General features: G+C 41.9%; 1 protein-coding gene across 5 annotated transcripts in view; it reads left to right on the forward strand.

Moving 5' to 3' along the window:
- Positions 1 to 7115: 7115 nt before the first annotated feature.
- GRAMD1B (GRAM domain containing 1B) overlaps positions 7116 to 25790 on the forward strand; it is a 271033-nt gene continuing 252358 nt past the window's right edge. For 4 of the 5 annotated variants that reach the window (XM_056543506.1, XM_056543505.1, XM_056543509.1 and 1 more), the window contains exons 1-2: positions 7116 to 7245; positions 10574 to 11159. In XM_056543506.1, coding sequence (XP_056399481.1) covers positions 10765 to 11159 — 395 coding nt within the window. In that variant the 5' untranslated portion in view covers positions 7116 to 7245; positions 10574 to 10764. The remainder of the gene's footprint in view (positions 7246 to 10573; positions 11160 to 25790) is intronic. The other variant, XM_056543515.1, reaches the window with a different exon arrangement.

The following is a 25790-nucleotide window of genomic DNA, read 5'->3' on the forward strand; positions in this document are numbered from 1 at the left end:
CACAGTTCTGGACTACATGGCAGACCTGAGATATTTTAAACTAGTTCCCTCCCTTGTGGTACGTTTTAAAGGAGCTGCTCAGCATTTGGAACAAACTGTTCCGAACGCTGGAGCCGGGAGCTTGTGACATCATAGCCCCGCCCCCTCATGGCTTCGCGCCTCGCCCCCTCAATGCAAGTCTATAGGAGAGGGCGTGACGAACACGTTCGTCACGCCCCTCCCATAGACTTGCATTGAGGGGGCGGGCGTGATGTCGTGAGGGGGCGGGGCAATGAAGACACACAAGCTCCAGCATTCAGAACAGTTTGTTCCAAACGCTGAGCAGCGGAGTACCCCTTTTTAAGGCTTTTGGCTACACTGGCCTGGCTTGTTCTCCACTACACTTTCAGGATGATACTTGAGAAAAATGTAAACTGTTCTTGTAACCAAGACTTTGTACCAGACTCCCCTGTAAGGCTGCATTCTCACCTCGTTTTTTACATACGGGTGCCGGATCCAGTTGGGGAGGGGAAAACCGGGCGCTCCTGTACCCCAGCCGGATCAGCCTGTGACTCCATTTACTTTAATGAGCCGACCGGAGTCAAACGGTGACTCCGGTCAGCTCAGTTTTGACCCGTATCCGGTTTTGGACCGGACCTAAAACCGTAGTATACTATGGTTTTAGGTCCGGTCAGGAAACTGCATACGGGTCAAAAATAAGCCGACCCGAGTCACTGTTTGACTCCGGTCGGCTCATTAAAGTAAATGGAGTCACAGGCTGATCCGGCTGGGGTACACGAGCGCCCGGTTTTCCCCTCCCCCAGCCGGATCAGGCAGCCGAATGTAAAAAATGAGGTGTGAATGCACCCTAACCCAAACTTACTCAGAGGCTGTGGTCTCTCTGTGGTCCCGGGATCTACTGCCCTGAGCAACCTCTGTGGGTACCTGGTTTGTTCCTCTTGGTACTTAGGATGCGACTTGTCTTAAGAAATTCTAAACTTGGCAGTAGACTGTAGTTCTGTTCTAGCTAATGGTCAACAAATGAGTGCATGATTCCGTAGTCTTGCCCCCCCCCCCCCCCCCAAGACTACGGAATCAAGCACCCATTTGTTGACCATTAGCTAGAACAGAACTACAGTCTACTGCCAAGTTTAGAATTTCTTAAGACAAGTCGCATCCTAAGTACCAAACTAGGGGGGAGGGGGCTGTGGAAAGATATGCAAAGATCCCCTCACCCACTTACCTTTCCTCTGGTTTTCTGAGACACCACAATCTTTGAAGGCATCAAGAATTAAGGTTATTTGGTTTAGAAAAAAGAAGTCTTAGGGGCGACCTAATAACTATGTATAAATATATCAGGGGACCGTACAGAGATCTCTCCCATGACCTATTTATACCCAGGACTGTATCTATAACAAGGGGGCATCCTCTACGTCTAGAGGAAAGAAGGTTTCTACACCAGCACAGACGGGGGTTCTTTACTGTAAGAGCAGTGAGACTGTGGAATTCTCTCCAGGAGGAGGTGGTCATGGGGAACTCTGTAAAAGAATTCATAAAAGGGTCTGGATGCATTTTTGGAGAATAATAACATCGCTGGTTATGTATATTAGATCTATAGGGACAGAACGTTGATCCAGGGATTTATTCTGATGCCATATTTGAAGTCGGGAAGGAATTTTTACCTCAAGTATGAGGGTTTTTTTGCCTTCCTCTGGATCAACTCAGTAGGGACTCATTAGGGTCATAGGTTGAACTTGATGGACTCTGGTCTTTTTTCAACCTTATGAACTATGTTACTAGAAGGGAATCTCTTAGACGCGAGGTCTATCCCTCAACTAGGCCAGGTCCTGAGGAATAGTCGCACCTAGTGTTTCCTTTGCAATAGATGCTGTTGGTTCTGCCTTTGTCTCTAATACTACCACTTGTATTTGTATTACCCCTGTAGCTGGACACGCTACGCAGGTTGTAGACAGGCTGGACTAACTCTAACATGTGCTTTAGGATACCCCCCTCCTATCCCTGGGGATTAGGGTCGAGACAATACAGCCCTTAGAGTAGCAAAACGTGACTTTGTTCTGGGATACCACATAATCAGTGATCTCCCATTAGGTGGATACTTTCCCCCAGTACTTATTGGTCCCCACAGGGTATATAGTTGTTCCAATAATCAGTGATCCCTCATTAGGTAATTTGTTGCCCCCATTTTGCAGTGGTCCCCAATTAGTTACTTACTCCCCAGTAATAACTGGTCCCCCACTAGGTAGATAGTTGCCCAGTAACCAGTTGTCCTTCACAGGTGCCCCTTTACAAAAATCTGGTAGAGAACAGTAGACCTAACTCCATTCAGATATGTAATGTATGACATAAGGCGAACAGGAGGGCACCATAGACAAGTACGGGTGCGGATTTACAGCCCTATATAACTTGCAGTTTGTAACAAGCTGAAATAAGCCTGTGTGCGCGCGAGGCCTCGTCCGGCATAATTTCTTATGTACTTATGATAAAAGTAGATTATATTTCTGGATTGTAATTTACAAAATAGACAGCAGCAGATTTGAGCGGAGGTAATGCCTTGATTTATATATAACCACTTGTTGCTATGGGCACCATGACCTTTTACACCTGGAATTTTTTTAATACATTTTTCCAATACATCCAATGTATTTTACAGTTTGTTCACGTGGGGACTGAAATGCTGCAGATTTTGTTTCCCTATTGGAGTTTATTGGGAAAATCGGCACAAATTCTGTAGCATTTCAGTCCTGTGGGAACATATTATAAAATAATATAAAAGAATACATTTTGTTTGTCGTGTGGAATGATATAAAACGTATGTAATAATATATAAAACCTGTGCATACAATGTAATAATATATAAAACCTGTGCGTACAATGTAATAATATATAAAACCTGTGCGTACAATGTAATAATATATAAAACCTGTGCGTACAATGTCATAATATATAAAACCTGTGCGTACAATGTAATAATATATAAAACCTGTGCGTACAATGTAATAATATATAAAACCTGAGCGTACAATGTAATAATATATAAAACCTGTGCGTACAATGTAATAATATATAAAACCTGTGCGTACAATGTAATAATATATAAAACCTGTGCGTACAATGTAATAATATATAAAACCTGTGCGTACAATGTAATAGTATATAAAACCTGTGTGTACAATGTAATATATAAAACCTGTGCGTACAATGTAATAATATATAAAACCTGTGCGTACAATGTAATAGTATATAAAACCTGTGTGTACAATGTAATATATAAAACCTGTGCGTACAATGTAATAATATATAAAACCTGTGCGTACAATGTAATAGTATATAAAACCTGAGCGTACAATGTAATAATATATAAAACCTGTGCGTACAATGTAATAGTATATAAAACCTGAGCGTACAATGTAATAGTATATAAAACCTGTGCGTACAATGTAATAGTATATAAAACCTGTGCGTACAATGTAATAATATATAAAACCTGTGCGTACAATGTAATACTATATAAAACCTGAGCGTACAATGTAATAGTATATAAAACCTGTGCGTACAATGTAATAGTATATAAAACCTGAGCGTACAATGTAATAGTATATAAAACCTGTGCGTACAATGTAATACTATATAAAACCTGAGCGTACAATGTAATAATATATAAAACCTGTGCGTACAATGTAATAGTATATAAAACCTGTGTGTACAATGTAATATATAAAACCTGTGCGTACAATGTAATAATATATAAAACCTGTGCGTACAATGTAATAGTATATAAAACCTGTGTGTACAATGTAATAATATATAAAACCTGTGCGTACAATGTAATAATATATAAAACCTGTGCGTACAATGTAATAATATATAAAACCTGTGCGTACAATGTAATAGTATATAAAACCTGTGTGTACAATGTAATAGTATATAAAACCTGTGCGTACAATGTAATAATATATAAAACCTGTGCGTACAATGTAATAGTATATAAAACCTGAGCGTACAATGTAATAATATATAAAACCTGTGCGTACAATGTAATAGTATATAAAACCTGAGCGTACAATGTAATAATATATAAAACGCGTGCGTACAATGTAATAATATATAAAACCTGAGCGTACAATGTAATAATATATAAAACGCGTGCGTACAATGTAATAATATATAAAACCTGAGCGTACAATGTAATAATATATAAAACCTGTGCGTACAATGTAATAATATATAAAACCTGTGCGTACAATGTAATAGTATATAAAACCTGTGTGTACAATGTAATATATAAAACCTGTGCGTACAATGTAATAATATATAAAACCTGTGCGTACAATGTAATAGTATATAAAACCTGAGCGTACAATGTAATAATATATAAAACCTGTGCGTACAATGTAATAGTATATAAAACCTGAGCGTACAATGTAATAATATATAAAACCTGTGCGTACAATGTAATAGTATATAAAACCTGAGCGTACAATGTAATAATATATAAAACGCGTGCGTACAATGTAATAATATATAAAACCTGAGCGTACAATGTAATAATATATAAAACGCGTGCGTACAATGTAATAATATATAAAACCTGAGCGTACAATGTAATAATATATAAAACCTGTGCGTACAATGTAATAATATATAAAACCTGTGCGTACAATGTAATAGTATATAAAACCTGTGTGTACAATGTAATATATAAAACCTGTGCGTACAATGTAATAATATATAAAACCTGTGCGTACAATGTAATAGTATATAAAACCTGAGCGTACAATGTAATAATATATAAAACCTGTGCGTACAATGTAATAGTATATAAAACCTGTGCGTACAATGTAATAGTATATAAAACCTGAGCGTACAATGTAATAATATATAAAACCTGTGCGTACAATGTAATAGTATATAAAACCTGAGCGTACAATGTAATAATATATAAAACGCGTGCGTACAATGTAATAATATATAAAACCTGAGCGTACAATGTAATAATATATAAAACGCGTGCGTACAATGTAATAATATATAAAACCTGAGCGTACAATGTAATAATATATAAAACGCGTGCGTACAATGTAATAATATATAAAACCTGAGCGTACAATGTAATAATATATAAAACGCGTGCGTACAATGTAATAATATATAAAACGCGTGCGTACAATGTAATAGTATATAAAACCTGAGCGTACAATGTAATAATATATAAAACCTGAGCGTACAATGTAATAATATATAAAACGCGTGCGTACAATGTAATAGTATATAAAACCTGGTAGCAACTGCTTTTACCGCTCACTTCCCCGACCAATAACCAGAATACCTGCGCAGGGACAGATTGTGTGCAGGTAAATGCTTGCTTTTATTTTGGATAATCCAACAGAAGTCACTGACAGAGGACAATGTCTGACGCGTTTCGCACCTAGGTGCTTAATCGTAGACAGTCTACGATTAAGCACCTAGGTGCGAAACGCGTCAGACATTGTCCTCTGTCAGGGACTTCTGTTGAATTATCCAAAATAAAAGCAAGCATTTACCTGCACACCTGGCGCTGGACAATCTTTCCTTCTATCAGTATATAAAACCTGTTCATACAATGTACACATGTATGATGTATATAAAACTTGTATATGTATGATGTATATATAACTTGTATATGTACGATGTATAGATGTACAGTGATCCCTCAACTTACAATGGCCTCAACATACAATAGTTTCAACATACAATGTTTTTTTCTGGACCATTGTAACTTGAAACCAGACTCAACATACAATGTACGGACAGTCCAGATCTGTGAGATATGTCACAACTGGAAGAACTTACCTATCAGAATGGGCATTTTACTGGTAAATCACCTGTATTACTGAGGTCCATGCACTGACTGGAGTCTGGTAGCGCCCCCTACAGTACAGGGAGGTATTATATGTTCTGTACTACTCTTTACCTGTATTACTGAAGTGCATGCACTGACTGGTGTCTGATAGCGCCCCCTACAGTACAGTGATGCATTACATGTTCTGTACTCTTTACCTGTATTACTGAAGTTCATGCACTGACTGGTGTCTGGTAGCGCCCCCTACAGTACAGGGAGGTATTACATGTTCTGTTCTCTTTACCTGTATTACTGAAGTGCATGCACTGACTGGTGTCTGGTAGCGCCCCCTACAATACAGGGAGGTATTACATGTTCTGTACTCTTTACCTCTATTACTGAAGCGTATGCACTGACTGGTGTCTGATAGCGCCCCCTACAGTACAGGGAGGTATTACATGTTCTGTACTCCTTACCTGTGCCAGGGTTAGCTGCTCCTTTGGACACCAAGTAAGGGCGGCTCCATTTGGGACACTGTGTGTACTGTATAGGACCCTAAAGAAGCTCCATTGTTTCCCAACCAGGGTGCCTCCAGCTGTTGCAAAACTACAACTCCAAGCATGCCCGGACAGCCAACGGCTGTCCGGGCATGCTGTGAGTTGTAGTTTTGCAACAACTGGAGGCACCCTGGTTGGGAAATACTGACATAAACAGTGATTTACAGCTCCCAGCAGATCTTTTTTACTTTTATATGTAAGGATTTGATTTATCTATATTAGTTATCTACTTATTTATCTTTTAATCCTCACTTTTTCCTATTTTCGGATGACATTTTTGGGGCTTCAGAACCAATTACCAGGTTTCCATAGAGTTATGGTCTCAACATACAATGGTTTCAACATACAATGGTCGTCCTGGAACCGATTAATATTGTAACTTGAGGGACCACTGTTTATAAAACTTGTATATGTACGATGTGTAGATGTCAGAGGGAATTGTTCCACCATCTGTTGTATAACTACAACTCCCATCATGCCCTGACACTTTGGCTGTCAGGACATGATGAGAGTTATTGTTTTGCAATAGAGGGAGATTCACCTCACACAGTCGGCTCCAGAATAGACCCCAGGAGCTGCGCTCCTGACTGATCCCGCCGACCCAGGTTACTCACAATGAGGCGTTTCTATGGAGACCACCGTCTTTGTGTTTTTTTTTTTTTTTTAATTCCAGCACTAATGAATGTTTTTATTTCTTTTTTTTTTTTTTTTTTTTCCTTTCTTTCTTTCTTATTGCTCAGCTGTGGAATGTAAGTGCCTGAATGGTGGCTCCGCTCCAAGGATCGGTCAGAAAAAGTTACGCGTTACGAAGCCTTTACCTGAGAGCACACCTTGATAGAGAGAGGAGCCACAGGCCGTAGCTGTATACAGGTGAGTGGGCTCCCCCGTATACTACCAGTTCTACTGAGCCTCCCTAGAACTCAGGGGATGTCTTGTTTACTCACGATAGGAGACGGAAAAAAAAAAATAAGCGCCTGCAGCTTTAAGACAACTTCATTAATTTTGCGAAAGATTTATTTCTCCTGTGCCTGAGCTGGCGAGATTCATGGATCATGTTGCAGATGAAAGGCGGTCGTGTGTTCAGCAGCACAACAGAAATAAATAAAGAAAAAAAAAAAAAAAGCGAAAAAAAAAAAAAAAAAAAAAAGAAAAAACATTCTGATAGATGGAGATGAAAAAAAATGTCAGAAAATAGAACTGGAGAGGAGTGACACAGCGCTGGCGCTACATCAGAGCCGCCGCCGGAGAGGGAAAGTAGGATCCGTGTGCCCTAGGTATGTGATTGTGTTTTTTTTTTTTTTTCTTTGTTTTTTTTTTTCCTTCTTATGTAATTGATACTTCTAATTTATTTCCCATCGAGAATTTAGCACCCTCATATATCCACCCATGTTGTGCACAAATTGTGATCTCATCCTCGCTGTCGCCCATCGCCGCCTCATTTGCATTCGTGAGATTCATCACCGAAATTGTTTTTTGTATTCTTGGATGATCAGACTCAGATGCTGTATTTTGGATTTGTATTACTTCATTGGTAAAAAAAAAAAAAAGCAAAAAAAAACAAAAACATTGGCATTTAAATTTTTTATTTTGTTACGAGCTCTTTTATGCAGACTGTGTTGTTTTTCTCATGATCTGGTGGATTTGTTTTGTTGTTACCCAATAGAAGTCAATGGATTCAATTTAAAAACTGTTTTTTTATTTATTTATTTTTTGTGTTTTTTTTTTTTTAAATCTAGGGCAGTGGTGTCCAACCTGCAGACCTCCAGATGTTGCAAAACTACGACTCCCAGCATGCCCGGACAGCCAACGGCTGTAGTTTTGCAACATCTGGAGGTCCGCAGGTTGAAGACCACTGGTCAAGGGTATAGGTCTCCGAACTGTGAACCTCCAGCTGTTGCAAAACTAAAACTCCCAGCATGGCTGTTCGGGCGCAGCTTTGGAATAGTCTAGAGCCTAAGGGGGAGATTTATCAAAACCTGTGCAAAGGAAAACTTGCCCAGTTGCCCATAGCAACCAATCAGCTCGCTTCTTTCATTTTTAGGAAGGCCTGTGAAAAAGGAAACAAGCGATCTGATTGGTTGCTATGGGCAACTGGACAACTTTTCCTCTGCACAAGTTTTTATAAATCTCCCCCTCAGTCTCCAAACTGTGGACCCCCCAAAAATATGAATGTCCCACTTGGGGATGGTTGGGAGGTACGCTAACTATGGTGTGATAGAGCAATGTTTCCTAACCAGGGTGCCTCCAAAAGTTGCAAACTACAACTCCCAGCATTCCCGGACAGCCGTTGGCTGTCCGGGCATGCTAGGAGTTGTAGTTGGCAACAGCTGGAGGTCCACAGTTTGGAGACCACTGGCCTAGAATGATTGATTAAACATTTATTTATTTTGAATAAAAAAGACAAAAACGCGTCAAAGCTTACCACAATTTTTACACGGCAAAATTTCTGTACGGAAAATTTCTGGGCGGATATTTGGCAGAGAGTAGGCGTCGGTAGAATCAATACGATGCAGTGGAATTTCCGAGCATAACGGGGGAGATTTATCAAAAACTCTGCTAAGGAAGAGTGGTGCAGTTGCCCATGGCAGCCAATCAGATTGCCACTTTCATTTTTATAGAGACCTGTGAAAAATGAAAGAATCAATCTGATTGGTTGCCAGGGGCAACTGCACCACTCTTCCTCTACACAGGTTTTGATAAATCTCCGCCAATATTTCTGTGGAATTCCGCTCGGATATTCCGCCATGCGAACATAGCCTTTGTCTGACAGATATAACTCATCCAACAACAAAAAAGGACAAAGGATACCCCTGAACCCCCAAGTTACATATACCCCAAATCCACCGGTGCACCCGCAAGGCCGTCTATAGATGGTAAATATAAGACACACAAGCCAGGTAATAATTATGCAAAGTGAAGCAAAGTGCAAAAAAATCGATGAAAAAGGGCAAATAACATCACTAATAATAATAATAATAATAATAATTAATAAATAAAATAAAAATATATATAAATATACACACACACACACACACACACACATATATATATATATATGTATGTATGTGTGTGTGTGTATTACCTGGAGTGTTTATGGTGGCTGTAGCCATATGGAGTCCAATGTAATTTATTTTATTAAAGCATATGATTTCATAATCATGATGTGAATGCAGCCTTCTTCAAGCATAAATATACGTGTAGTGTGAACGGACCCTAAATATACAAAAATATCTCTATCTATCTATCTCATAGCTATCTAGCTATCTATACATATAATTCTAATATAAATAAAATAAATTAAAAATATAAATAAATAATAATTAAATAGTTATAATATAATTAAATAATTTTAATATATATATATATATATATATATATATATATATATATGTGTGTCTTAATGTCTTAGCTAGGCACTAGTCCTGCGTCCTCTTTGTAATGAGAGATATCACAGATCATCATGTAGTTTTATCAATCTTTTTTTCTTTTCTATTCCCCCCCCCCCGCTCGTATAATAGGCTGACATAATGCTAATGACGGTGAAACACCTCAGGGGGAAGGAGAATAGACAGAAGGAATAGTTTAGAAGTACTGTGGTGTAGAGAAGAGACCCCCTGGAGCCCCAGCTTCTTCTCCGTGAAGAGCGATGTGTGCAGCCCCTCAGCAGGGGGAATGGCGGTTCCGCTCTCCTCTATAACGCTCTATTAGATCCCCTGTGGAGTGATGATATTTGATGTGCTGTCACCAGTCAGGTACGGACCAGGGAGATTAGATCCAGGATTTCTCTTTTAATCCCCTGTTGGTTTCCCCTCCTCTCCTTGCGTCTCGCCTGGATTTGCTGTCGTGAGCGTTGGTTGCTACCTGTTCCCTGGTTATTGTCCGTCCCTCAGTGCTCCAGGACAATTGGCAGGTGTGTAAAGTTACTGCTTATCCGAGTTACATCTATTCTGCGCCCAGTTTTCCTGTGTCGCCGCGTCTGGCATCAGAGGAGCTTGGGTTACACTGGCAGCTGCTGCTTCTGCATTTGGTATCCGTTCCACAGAGACACAAACTAACCCCCCCCCCCCCGCTTCCCCATTTCTGTCACCCTTTCTCTACGCCTTATAATATCTCTATCCTCGGCTCCGCTTCTTCTCTGTTCAGCTATGTGCGCGGACTCAAACCTTTTTTTCTTACTTCTCTCTCTTCTCGCCTGCAGGATCTCCTGAGGGGTCGATTTTTTTAGCTGAGCTACATGAAAACGCGCTTACAGCCGCTTCAGAGGAGCGATCGGAGGAAGCTCACAGCTGTGATAAGACGCTTCCTGTCACTCTTATAGTAGTGTTACCCGGAAACTTGCGTGATTGGTTCCTCCCGTGCTGGGTCTTGTTTTTGGCCAAGAGCTCCACAATGCTGGCTGCCGAATTACACGAGACCCTTCAGGTTCCAGAACTGCAGATCCCTCATCTAAGCGACAACAACAACACCACCACCGCTACTACCACCACCAGCTCGGTCGACGGCAGCACCCGAAACACCCCCAACCAACGCCGCAGGCGGTTCAGAATGAGGCGCTCCAAGTCCGCCAGGAACCGAGAGAACGCCGAGACTTTAGACTCTTCGGGAAATTTGGATTACCTGCAACTCCCGTCTATAGAGATCACCCCGTCCAGCGACGAAGACGGCACCTTGTCTAACGCTTCCACGCCTAGCGCCTCGCCGAGGCGGTACGGCCTCAGACCGAGAAGCTGGGGGTGCGCGAAGGACAGCAGTGAGATGGAGGTTGTAGGGAACAGTGGGAGCAGGTAAGTTCATATTGTGTATTGATACATATTGATTGCCAATTATTTCCTAGGGTAGTGATCCTCAAGTTGTGGCTCTTCAGTGGTTGCAAAACTACAACTCTCCGCAGGTCATGACCGCATTCAGTTGTTAAGGTGTGCTGGGTGTTGTAGTTCTGCAATAGCTGGAGAGCGGTGGATTGGGGAACACTGTCCTGTGGATGGTGCTTATTTATAGTCCTCTCTGGTGCCTTGTTACGAGTATCGTCCAGCTGTGCTGCCTCGGCCTCTCTGTGGCTTCCCTTGAGGAGATCACGAGGAAATAACTCTCCTACTGAGGATGCTAATTTAGGTATTTTTGTTTCCATAGCAACAAGGCACCACTATCGCCAGTGTACTCCCATGGAAACACTGGGAAACTTTCTTGCACTGTGCTCTTTGGTGGCAGCGGCAGGGGTTGGCTTGGGGTTATTGCCTGCTGCTCGTCAGAGTAATGGAAATGGATTAGACACGGAATGCCCGTGCTGCTGAAGTCCTCGACGGGTTTCTCTGTTTACAAATGTGTGCATCTATATCCATATGTTATAGAGAGACACTGGTAAAGAAATTGGGGGTTTCCCATTGTCCGTAATGAATAGATCTATACATGCTCTTTTGATGAGCATGACATCGAGACGCAGAGACAGATATCTGTGCTCCGGATTCGGGATGGTTGGGAGGTATGGTAGTTATGGTTGGATAGAACAAGTGTACATTAACCAGTATATACCTTCTATCTTAGGTACTATATAAGAACATTTCCAAATTCTTTTAATGCTTATCACAGTGTTTCCCAACCAGTGTGCCTCCAGCTATTGCAAAACTACAACTCCCAGCATTCCCAGACAGCCAACGGCTGTCTGGGAATGCTGGGAGTTGTAGTTTGGCAACAGTTGGAGGCACCCTGGTTAAGAAACACTGCTCTATCCCACCATATTTACCATAACTCTCAACCATCATGGATCAAAGGCTGTCCGAACCTGCTCGTAGTTGTAGTTTTGCAACAGCTGGAGGCACACTGGTTGGGAAACACTGTGATAAGCATTAAAAGAATTTGGAAATGTTCTTATATAGGACCTAAGATATAAGGTACCAGCACTAGCCTGGTGTGGGCCTGACTTTATTTTTTTATTATTATTATTAACATGGAAGATTGGATTGTCCGGATTAGAAAAACATAGCTGTCTTACAAAAACAGCACCACACCTGCCCTCAGGTTGTGTGAGGTATTGCAGTTCAGGCCCATTCACTTCAACGGAGTTGAGCTGTAATGCAACACCTAAACTGTGCTCAGGTGTGGCGCTGTTTTTGGAAGAAAACAGACCTGATTTATTAAAGGGATAGAATTTTAATTTTTTTTAATCCTGCCCAGAATGCCGGGGATAAAATTAAAAAAAAAAAAACTGTATTCTGCTCTCATCCTCTGCTCTGATCTTTTTCTTGTGGTTGACTCCTCACGCTGCAGCTCCGGCAATTGCCGGCCGCAGCGATGTCCCACCTTGGCCAGTGATAGGCTGAGCCACTGTCGGACGTATTGGGCCCCAGCACCAGGTTAAGATCACAATGGAGGACAGGAGTGGGATACTGCAGGCAGCAGGGGAGCTGCAGGGATAGCATTTGTTCACCCGAGTATATACAAATTTTTTTAATCAATGTGTATTACAAGTATAAATATAATGGTATTATCTACAGTATATAGAAAGTTAAAGTGTACCTGTCATCAACAAAAACTTTTTATATAACGTAGATAAATACCATTATATGTGTAATTTACATTGGTTTAAAAAATGTGTATATTTTTGTCCCTGTAGCTACTTTCTGTGTGTCTCTATGAGGAGTCCAAATACAGCAAGTAAGGGCAGGACAAGCAGGGCTGTGTACACTGAGGACAAGCAGGGCTGTGTACACTGAGGACAAGCAGGGCTGTGTACACTGAGGACGAGCGGGGCTCTGTACACTGAGGACAGGCAGGGCTCTGTACACTGAGGACGAGCGGGGCTCTGTGCACTGAGGACGAGCGGGGCTCTGTGCACTGAGGACGAGCGGGGCTCTGTGCACTGAGGACAAGCAGGGCTCTGTGCACTGAGGACAAGCAGGGCTCTGTGCACTGAGGACAAGCAGGGCTCTGTGCACTGAGGACAAGCAGGGCTCTGTGCACTGAGGACAAGCAGGGCTCTGTGCACTGAGGACAAGCAGGGCTCTGTGCACTGAGGACAAGCAGGGCTCTGTGCACTGAGGACAAGCAGGGCTCTGTGCACTGAGGACAAGCAGGGCTCTGTGCACTGAGGACAAGCGGGGCTCTGTGCACTGAGGTCAAGCGGGGCTCTGTGCACTGAGGTCAAGCGGGGCTCTGTGCACTGAGGACAGGCGGGGCTCTGTACACTGAGGACAGGCGGGGCTCTGTGCACTGAGGTCAAGCAGGGCTCTGTGCACTGAGGACAGGCAGGGCTCTGTACACTGAGGACAAGCGGGGCTCTGTGCACTGAGGTCAAGCGGGGCTCTTTACACTGAGGACAGGCAGGGCTCTTTACACTGAGGACAGGCAGAGCTCTGTACACTGAAGCTCTGTGACATGCTCCCGGCTCACACAGCAGGATGATTGACAAGGCAGGAGCCTGCACAGAGTCCTGCTTGTCCTGCCCTCACTTCCTGTATTTGGACTCCACATAGAGACATACAGGCAATAGATGCAGGGACAGCATTTTTTTCACCCATAAATATGCACATTTTAAAATATTACAAATATACATATAATTCTATTATCTACATTATATAAAAAGTTTTTGTTGACAAGTACACTTTAACAACAAGAAGTACTCTTGAGGGAAAATGTATTCAAATCAACGGATGCCAGAAATTTATACAGATTTGTAAATTACTTCTATTTCAACATCTTAATCCTTCCAGTAATTATCAGCTGCTGTATACCCCAGAGGAAGTTGTGTGGATCTATTCAGTCTGAGCACAGTTAATCTCTGCTGGCACCTCTGTCTATGTCAGGAACTGTCCAGAGCAGGAGCTACTCCCAATAGCAAACCTTTCTTGTTCTGGACAGTTCCTGACACGGACAGAGGTGGCAACAAAGAGCACTGGGGTCACACGGGAAAGAACTACACAACAGCTGATAAGTTCTGGCAGGTTAAAAAAAAAATTAATAGAAGTAATTTACAAATCTGTATAACATTCTGGCACCAGTTGATTTGATTTTTTTTCTCCCTCTGGTGTACCCCTTTAATGTGTACAAAAAAAGATACAGTGCATGCACTGACTGGTGTCTGGTAGCACCCCCTACAGTACAGGGAGGTATTACATGTTCTGTACTCTTTACCTGTATTACTGAAGTGCATGCACTGACTGGTGTCTGGTAGCGCCCCCTACAGTACAGGGAGGTATTACATGTTCTGTACTACTCTTTACCTGTATTACTGAAGTGTATGCACTGACTGGTGTCTTGTAGCGCCCCCTACAGTACAGGGAGGTATTACATATTCTGTACTACTCTTTACCTGTACCAGGGTTACCTGCTCCTTTGGACACCAGGTGAGGACGGCTCCATGTTACTTTTTTAGGACATTGGGGGAGATTTATCAAAATCTGTTAAGAGGAAAAGTTGCCCAGTTGCCCATAGCAACCAATCAGATTGCTTCTTTCATTATTAACAAGGCCTCTGCAAAGTGAAAGAAGCGATCTGATTGGATGCTATGGGCAACTGGGCAATTTTTCCTCTGGACAGGTTTTGATAAATCTCCCCCATTGTGTATTGTACAGGACCCGGAAGAAGCTCCTGTCCTCTACATAGACCGTGATTATTAATTACTTATTTTTCTTTAATCCTCACTTTTTCCTATTTTTGGAGGACATTTTGGGGCTTCAGAACCAATTCCCAGGTTTCCATAGAGTTATGGTCTCAACATACAATGGTCGTCCTGGAACCAATTAATATTGTTTCTTGAGGGACCCTATATATGCATAATGGACACAGTGATGTCACATGTATAATGTATAAACAAAAAGGTCACTGTATACATCAGTGTTTCCCAGCCAGGGTGCCTCCAGCTGTTGCAAAACTACAACTCTCAGCATGCCCGGACAGCCAAAGGCTGTCCGGGCATGCTGGGAGTTGTAGTTTTGCAACAGCTGGAGGCACCCTGGTTGGGAAACACTAATGTATTCTGTGCATCACTACATAAACCAATATGTCACATGCAGAAATTACGATGTCATAGCCCAAGAATAATGCAAGTAATGCTGCAGAGAAGAGATGATGCAAGGGTAGCAATGAGGCTCCATAATGATATTTAGGATGGGGTCGCATTTGGTTGCTTAGTTTCTGGGTTCTGTACCAGCTGTCCCAGTATGGGTTAAAGGGGTTATCCAGGAAAAAACTTTATGTATATATATATATACTGGCTCTAGAATATATCAACTGGCTCTAGAAAGTTAAACAGATTTGTAAATTACTTCCATTAAAAAATCTTAATCCTTTCAGAACTTATGAGCTTCTGAAGTTAAGGTTGTTCTTTTCTGTCTAAGTGCTCTCTAATGATACATGTCTCGGGAACCGCCCAGTTTAGAAGCAAATCCCCATAGCAAACCTCTACTAAACTGAGCGGTTCCCGAGACACGTGTCATCAGAGAGCACTTAGACAGAAAAGAACAACTTAACTTCAGAAGCTCTTTTTTAATAGAAGTAATTTACAAATCTATTTAACTTTCTGGAGCCAGTTGATATATATAAAAAAAAAAAAAATGTTTTTGTTGGAATACCCCTTTAACCCTCCGCGTACCTCACATACAAATCCGTGCCTTTTATAGGACATAGTATGGGACTTGGTCTTGCTGGTGTTTACAACGGAACCAATGTATTTTTACCATTTAGTGACTTAGCATTTTGCGGGATGTAACTCCTGATGTGAATACACACGTGTGTCATCAGCGGCTATTAGTAGGTGTGAAATGTAATAGACGTATTAGACAACATGGTGCGAATGGCAGCTCAGTCACATTGTGCCTCTGTAAGTGGATCTCACCGCAAACTGTTTCCACACATTCTGTGCCCGCTGCCAGGGATCTGCTCAGGGCACTTACCAGGCTTCATAGCAATACACTTTATAGCAACTTACTGCTTCTTCTATTGCCTCATTTTCTGACTTCTGAAAAACTAATAATATAATGATTCTCTAAATCTCTCTCTGAGTGGAGACTCTGAGTGGACACTCAAGACCTTTTGGAGGGTCCCGATACCTTCTGTCTTTATGAAGGATGAGAAGGAGATGGTGGTTCAGGTGAACAAGAGTCCTCCTGGCTCCATATGGGGGGGTTTGTGTTCAAAGCCAGAACATGGAAGAAGCCATAGTGCATAGTTACACTCCAGAGCTGCACTCACTATTCTGCTGGTGGGGTCACTGTGTACATACATTACATTACTTATCCTGTACTGATCCTGAGTTATATCCTGTATTATACTCCAGAGCTGTACTCACTATTCTGCTGGTGAGGTCACTGTGTACATACATTACATTACTTATCCTGTACTGATCCTGAGTTATATCCTGTATTATACTCCAGAGCTGTACTCACTATTCTGCTGGTGAGGTCACTGTGCACAAGCCTCTCTGGCTTACATCGCAATCTTACTGTCATATACATTTATATCTATATTTGGAAATTTAGAGAAGAACAATGTGTGTTTACAACATGCTACCTTTTGCTGAACAATACCATGGGCAGAGGAGCAAACAGGGAATGGATACAGTCACTGCTGACTGTTTTGCTTTGTGGAGCAATGTTCTGCAGGAGTGCTATGGCAGGGAGGAGGCAGGGTGGGATGGCTGTGATGAAGAGCTGAGGCAAAGCAATGGATTTGGGGAATTTTAGTAGTGAGCACAAATCAACCAGGAAGTAGTGTTTCTTACATGGTAGAGGACACAACTACAAACCCAAAAAACAAAAGCATTTTTTGTGGTTTCAGAACTGGGGCAGATAGGTAAGCACTGCTATTTGCTTCTGCAGCATTTTTTTTTTTTTTACCTGGCAGGGAGCAGTGCTGAGCTTGTCTGTGTCCTGGCTGCAGTCTGAGATTTAGGACTCCAGCATGAGTCTGACATCTATATAAGAGAAAAAAGGCTTGCGGCCAGGACTGGTAGGGAGACCCCTAGTGGTCATTTTTTCAAAGTAGAAGACTAAATAGAAAGAAGCATATTTTTTAATAACGTGCTATTGGAAAGTTATTCTACATACATCACCGCATAACCCCCCCCCACCGCACCGCGCTGCTTCTTCGGGGCCGGGGGCGGATGGAGAAATAGCCGATAACTTATACCGGAATATCGGTATAAGTTACCGTATCGGCTATTGGCCTGAAAGGCCACAGATTATCGGTATCGGCCCTAAAAAAATCGATATCGGTCGATCCCTAAAAGGTGCCCTTTAAGATCACGGCTATCCTCAGAGTTGACCCCCCCCACTGATCTGATACTCAGGTGGATAGGTGATAAGTACCATTTTTAGGATCACCCCTCGGAATAACCCAGCATTCTAAGCCTCTGTACAGACTGCTCTATGTGCAGCTAATGGTGGAGGGTAGAAAGGCACGGGGATGAAGGGGGGTCAGGATGGTTTGGCATCCACCTCCCGCAGTCTTCCAGCTTTATCCACACAGAATCGCAGACACTTTTAAGAAACTGAATAAATATTAGTCTGCAGTAAATTATTGATTTAAGAGCTTTTCACAGATTCCTATTAGAAGACAAGTGTAAGGATTCACTAACATCTTCTCCATCATAGGGAATAGTGACTATGCGGGATCAGTAACCTGACAGGCGCTGGCGGCATCCGACAGACCCCACCAATTTTAATCGGGTCTTTCTGTTTATCAGACAAAAGAGTGGCAAGCTATTTATTTCTTTTTCTTTTTTCATCCAGTTATTTTTGATGGCTTTGGCTCCTAATTAAAATGCAATTCCTTGGTGGAAGTTCTACTAGGGAACCACCGACGTTACGTCTAAGGCAGAGCTCACACGGCTATGCAGTCTGCACGGTCCTAGTGCCGCCCACGGCATCTCTGGCAGAAATTCCGTCCGGATATTCCGTAGTGTGAACCTGGCCTTAGAGTATGTTCATAGGGCGGAATATGTGCAGAATGTCCTCATGGAATATTCCACCCGAAATTTCCGTGTGTCTATTGATTTCAGTGGGATTCTGCTGCACTGTTCACAGGGCAGAATTTCCGCGACAGATGTCTCTGCCGAGGAAACTCTGATTCCGGCATCTGCAGAAAGGATAGACGTCTTGTCTTTCTGCAGATTCCGCAAGAAAATACATTACGGTCTATGAGATGGTTCATTTCTGACTAGTCCTTGTGATCGCCGGATAGATGCAGAATTTCCGCATTTGTTTTCCGTGCAGACATTCCGCACATTTTCCACCGTGTGAACCCGGCCTTAAAGTACATTCACACTAGGAAAATTCTGCAAGGAATTCTCTTTCTAAATTTCACGCCAATAAAACTGGTCCAGAACCGCCACTCATTTTTGCGCTACGGAACTTTCGACGTGTGAACTAAGCAGCAGTATCCCATTGACGTTAACGGTAGGCTGCTGCAGGCCGAATCTCTGCTTGGGAAATTCTGCCTTAAAGGGGTATTCAGGCCACCGCCACGTCCCCTCCCATGGACATGAATGAATGGAGAGGGCGTGGTGTGACGGCACGAGGGGGCACATCGTGACGTCAAGTCTCCAGTCCCAGAAACACAGAGGTTTCCGAGACTGGAGAAGCAGCCCCGCATGGAATGCGGGTGCTGTACGGAGATTGCAGGGGTCCCAGTGGTGGGACCCCCGGGATCAGACATCTTATCCCCTATCATTTGGATAGGGGATAAAATGTCTATGGCCGGAATACCCCTTTAAAAACTTGTTCGCGCTACAGTGTGCCAACATCGCTCTACATGCACGGATCAATTATTTTAGGTACTTGCAGAAATTTAAAAAAATAAAATACCCTTCACTGGTAATTTTGGCGCACAGTGATTCTTCCATCCTTCTCAAGTACTCAGGGTTCTGATGAAACTGACGTTCTGTAGATCTGCGCTTTAAAAAAAAAAAAAAAATTATTCACAGTATTTATTTATTTTTTTTTTTTTGAGAGCAAAGACTAATATGTAAACTCTTCTTTAATTCATTACATTGCTGACGTCTTTCATGCTGCGCTAAGGGACGGAGTAACCTCATTTTCCACATTGCGGGCTGCAAGTTGTACATGCAGCGCTTCCCACAAGGGAATCATTCATCACATTGATGGGACGGGGACCGAAACCTACATGAACAGCTGTGAACCCCGCACCTGGGTGCATTCAAAGAGGAGGGGACACATGGGTCCCACCATGATACTGGAACATCAGCACCTCCCTCCTATAGGAGAAACCAACTGACTGGTAAATGTATATAGAACAACACCGACTCCATTACAATGGTGTATGGGGGTTGTTCCGGGATGGCTAGACATGGCCCCACAATCGGTAATGCCCTGTCTGATCCGGAACGGTTGGAAGGTATGACAACTATGGTGAGATAGCTAGTTTTTCCCAACCAGGGTGCCTCCAGCTGTTGCAAAACTACAACTCCCAGCATGTCCAGCCAGCCTTAGGCTGGCCGGGCATGCTGGGTGTTGTAGTTTTGCAACAGCTGTAGGCAGGCTGGTTAGGAACAATGACCTACACTGTAGTAAACCTAATATTATTGGTTAAGGTCGGTTGTCAATGTAATTTTCTTTCGTTTGCCCTGCATGAGTAAAAGTAATGTTTTTAGGTGGCGTGTGCTTATTCTTCACCTTATTCTTCACCTTTGCTAACACTGAAATACGCATGTGCATCAAATACGCATGTGCATCAAAAAGCATATACATCAAATACCCATGTGCATCAAATACGCATATGCATAAAATATGTATGCATCAAATACGCATATGCATAAAATATGTATGCATCAAATACGCATATGCATAAAATATGTATGCATCAAATACGCATATGCATAAAATATGTATGCATCAAATACGCATGTGCATCAAATACGCATGTGCATCAAATACGCATGTGCATCAAATACGCATGTAGCAAATACACATTTGCATCAAATATACTTATGCATCAAATACGCATCTGCATCAAATACACGCATGCATTCACTAAGCATATGCATAAAATATGCATGCCTCAAATTCCAATGTGCATCAAATATGCATGCATCAAATGCACATCTGCATCAAATACGCATATGCATAAACCAGTGCCTGCATCAAAAAGGCGCATGCATCAAATACGCATGTGCGTCAAATATGCATATACATCAAATACTCTAATCTAAACATTCATGGTGCATAGATAAAACATAGAACGTCCTTTCACGTTAAAGGGGTATTCCAGGAAAAAACTTTTATTTTTTTATATATCAACTGGCTCCAGTAAGTTAAACAGATTTGTAAATTACTTCTATTAAAAAATCTTAAAGGGGTATTCCAGGCAAAACCTTTTTTTATATATATATCAACTGGCTCCGGAAAGTTAAACAGATTTACTTCTAAAATCTTAATCCTTCCAATAGTTATTAGCATCTGAAGTTTTCTGTCTAACTGCTCAATGATGATGTCACGTCCCGGGAGCTGTGCATGATGGGAGAATATCCCCATAGGAACTGCACAGCTCCCGGGACGTGAGTCATCAGAGAGCAGTTAGACAGAAAACAACAACTCAACTTCAGAAGCTAATAACTATTGGAAGGATTAAGATTTTTTAATAGAAGTAATTTACGAATCTGTTTAACTTTCCGGAGCCAGTTGACATATATAAAAAAAAGTTTTGGCCTGGAATAATCCTTCCAATAATTATGAGCTGCTGAAGTGGAGTTGTTCTTTTCTGTCTGGCAACAGTGCTCTCTCCTGACATCTCTGCTTGTCTCGGGAAATGCCCAGTTTAGAAGAGGTTTGCTATGGGGATTTGCTTCTAAACTGGGCGTTTCCCGAGACACATGTCATCAGAGAGCACTTAGACAGAAAAGAACGACTCCACTTCAGCAGCTCATAAGTACTGAAAGGATTAAGATTTTTTAATAGAAGTCATTTACAAATCTGTTTAACTTTCTGGAGCCAGTTGATGTGTGTATATATATATATATATATATATATATATATATAAAAAAAAAAAAGTATTTTCCTGGATAACCCCTTTAATAAATTTGCATTACATTCTCTCGGCTATAATTTTGCCCAGGTTCCTGTATATTCATGTGCCTGTTTTTTTTTTGTTCACCTGGGGCTCTTGTGTTTTTTTTCGTCGTTCTGGCTGGATGAAGAGCTGACGGCTTTGTGTGTGTGTGAATATAGGTCAGCGCACTAATCATTCCGTAGACCTGTCCTCATAACAGATTATAATTCATTCCAGTCCAGTGTATAAAGAGCGTGTTACCCTTGGATCCCCAGCTGTTGTTGACTCGCGGAGCCACTACGAGAGGATGACAACTTGTGCGCTGTCGAGGCGGTGACTGACACGTTCTGCTCCTCTCGTCTCTTTTATACTTTATTTCTGCTTTTGTTGTGCAAAAAAAAAGAAAAAAAAAAAATCATACGTTTTTTTTCCCCTGACGGCATAAAGAGACATCTGTTCATCTACCTACCTAGTTTTCCTTCAATTTAGTTTTATTTTTATGCACAGAAAACATTGTGAGACCTTCTGCTCACTTTTTATATATATAATCTATATAAAGTTTGATAGTTATACACTTTTTATATGTATGAAGCAGGAGGCTCATAATGAACAGTTCTTTCCAAAACAAGAAACCGCTGATAATTTACAATATATATAAGTAATACAGCAGCCATGGGATAGCTCACTTTTCTCCATCCCAGTGTTTCCCAAGCTGGGTGCCTCCAGCTGTTGCAAAACTACAACTCCCAGCATGCCCGGACAGCCGTTGGCTGTCCGGGCATGCTGGGAGTTGTAGTTTTGCAACAGCTGGGGACACCCTGGTTGGGAAACACTGGTCTATGTAGAGGACAGGAGCTTATTCAGGGTCCTATACAGTACACACAGTGTCCCAAATTGAGCCACCCTTACTTGGTGTCCAAAGGAGCAGCTAACCCTGGCACAGGTAAGGAGTAGTACAGAACATGTAATACCTCCCTGTACTGTAGGGGGCGCTACCAGACAGCCAGTCAGTGCATGCACTTCAGTACTACAGGTAAAGAGTACAGAACATGTAATACCTCCCTGTACTGTAGGGGGCGCTACCAGACAGCCAGTCAGTGCATGCACTTCAGTACTACAGGTAAAGAGTACAGAACATGTAATACCTCCCTGTAGTGTAGGGGGTGCTACCAGACACCAGTCAGTGCATACACTTCAGTACTACAGGTAAAGAGTACAGAACATGTAATACCTCCCTGTACTGTAGGGGGCGCTACCAGACACCAGTCAGTGCATACACTTCAGTAATAGAGGTAAAGAGTAGTACAGAACTTGTAGTTCCTCCCTGTACTGTAGGGGGCGCTACCAGACACCAGTCAGTGCATACACTTCAGTAATACAGGTAAAGAGTAGTACAGAACATGTAATACCTCCCTGTACTGTAGGGGGCGCTACCAGACACCATTCAGTGCATACACTTCAGTAATACAGGTGCTGTCCGGGCATGCTGGGAGTTGTAGTTTTGCAACAGCTGGAGGCACCCAGGTTGGGAAACACTGCTCTATCCTACGACAGTTATCATGCATCCCAAACCGTCCCGGGACATTCCTGATTTTGGAAGAAAATTCCAGCTTGGCAACATTTATCTTACACTTAAAGGGGTACCCCGGAGGAGGAAAAAAAAATAATAAATAAAAAATTGTGTATATATATATATACACAAGTCCAGTCACTGTTTGGACAGTACAGGACAGCACACAAGAACAGCAAAGGAAGAAAATTCCAGCGTGGAAACATTGTAAAAAATCTTGCATGAATATTCGAAAACCGACTCATAAAAATGATATATCAGAACAGGAAGTGACACGTTTCGAGTGCAACTCACCCTTAGTTGTACATTAAAGGGGTACTCCAAAAGGGGAAAAAAATGTTTTTTTTCGAGTTAACAGTTGCCAGAAAGTTATACAGATTTGTAAATGACTTCAGTTAACAAAAATCTAAATCCTTCCCGTACTTATCAGCTGCTGTATGCTCCAAAGGAAGTTGTGTAGTTCCTTCCAGTCTGACCATAGTGCTCTATGCTGACACCTCTGTCTGTGTCAGGAACTGTCCAGAGTAGGAGCAAATCCACATAGCAAACCTCTCCTGCTCTGGACAGTTCCTGACATGGACAGAGGTGTCAGCATAGAGCACACTGGTCAGACTGGAAAGAATTACACAACTTCCTCTGGAGCATACAGCAGCTGATGAGTACTGGAAGGATTAAGATTTCTTAATAGAAATAATTTACAAATCTGTTTAACTTTCTGCCACCTGTTGATTTTCATTTTTTTCTTTCCTTTACTTGTAAATGTAGGACTAAGGGTGAGTTGAACTCGAAACGCGTCATTTCCCTTTTCTGCTTTATCATTTTAATGTGGCAGTTTTGGAATAAACTTTTTTTTTTTTTTTTTTTTTGCAACGTTTCCACGCTGGAATTTTCTTCCTTTGCTGTTCTTGGGTGCTGTCCTGTACTGTCCATGCAGTGGCTGGACTTGTATTTCTATTCCATATTTTGGGGTCTTGTCCCGAAATCGTCCCCTTACACCATTGTAATGGAGTCGGTGTTGGTCTTTATACATTTACCAGTCAGTTGGTTTCTCCTATAGGAGGGAGGTGCTGATGTTCCAGTATCATGGTCGGTCCTATGTGTCCCCTCCTCTTTGAATGCACCCAGGTGCGGGGTTCACAGCTGTGCGTGTAGGTTCCGGTCCCCGTCCCGTCAATGTCATGAATGATTCCCTTGTGGGAGGCGCTGCATGTACAACTTGCCGGATGCAACATGGAAATAGGTGCAGCGTGTAAGACGTCAGCGTTGTAAGGAATTAAAGAAGAGTTTATATATTGGTCTTTGCTATTAGAAGAAAAAAATTCTGTGATTTAAAAAAAAATTAAATAAAATGTATGCAGATCTGGAGAACATCAGTTTCATCAGAATCCTGTATACTGCACGGAGGGATCACTGTGCGGTGTGCGCCAAAGTTACCAGTTTTGGTAACTTCTAGGATTAGTTAATGTCTTTATGTTTTTAACCCCAAAGCTGAGGGTATTTAAAAATATAGTAAATAAATTAATAAAAAAAAAAAAAATATATATATATATAGAGAGAGAGAGAGAGAGAGAGAGAGAGACACCTAAGGAGATGGTTCTTTTTCTTTTACAGCTCTTACAGTAAATAACTACTAGCTTTTATATACACAGATTTATATCCCTTATAGTAAAGAACCAGCTCGAGTGGTGACTACTCCACAGCTCTTACAGTAAAGAACAAGCCACTAAGGTGTCAGTTCCACAGATTCCCAGCTCTAGTAAAGGACCAGTCCCTAAGAGGTTTATTTAACAGATTCACAGCTCTAACCGTAAAGAACCAGCTCCTGAGGTGCCTATTCCACAGGCTCACAGATCTTACAGTAAGAAACTACTAACTTCTAAGGCGGCTACCATGAGAACTGTGAATCTGTAGAATTGATATCACAGGGCCAGCTGCTTTACTGTAAGAGCTGTACATTTTTGGAATAGTAACGTTCAGAGCTAGTTCTTTACGGTAAGAGCTGTGAATTTGTGGAACAGATACCTCAGGAGCTGGCTCTTCATTCCACAGATCCACAACTTACAGGATAAAAACAGATTCTGATATTACACAGTTTCACAGTTGTTATGGTGTCACATCAGGAGCTGGTTCTTTACTGTAAGAGCTGTGGATCTGTAAAAGAGACATTTCAGGGGCTGGTTCTTAACTAGAGCTGGAAATCTGTGGAATTTACATCTTAGTGGCTCATTCTTTACTGTAAGAGCTGTGGATCACTTCAGGAGCAGTTTCTTCACAAAAAGCATCGTGAATCTGTGAAATAGCCCAATAGGAGCTGTTTTTTTGTTGTTGTTGTTTTTTTTGTTTTTTTTACAGTAAGAGTTATTAATATGTCAAGCAGTCACCTAGCTAGCTGTTTTATTTAGGGAAAGATCTGTGAAGTAGTCACCTCAGAAGCTAGTTCTTTACAGTAAGAGTTATAAATCTGTAGTTCAGTCACCTACGGAGCTGGTTCTTTACTGTAAGATCTGTAAGAACCTGCTCCTGAGGTGACTCTTTTACAGATCTTACTGTAAAGAACCTGCTCCCTTGGTGACTGCTTTACATATTCATAACTTGTACTTTAAAGGACCAGCTCCTGAGGTAAACATGCGGAGCAGTCATCCAGGAAGTTGGTTCTTTATAGTAAAAGTTTTGAATCTGTGGAGCCTTCACCCAGGGAGCTGGTTTTATTTACTGTAAGATCTGTGGGGAGCTGGTTCTTTACTGTAAGATCTGTGGGGAGCTGGTTCTTTACTGTAAGATCTGTGCATCAGTCACCTAAGGAGCTGATTCTTTTTAGTAAGATCTGTGGAATGGACACCTCGGCAGC

Source organism: Hyla sarda, chromosome 10 (assembly GCF_029499605.1).
Source record: "Hyla sarda isolate aHylSar1 chromosome 10, aHylSar1.hap1, whole genome shotgun sequence".
Classification (NCBI taxonomy): Eukaryota; Metazoa; Chordata; class Amphibia; order Anura; family Hylidae; genus Hyla; species Hyla sarda.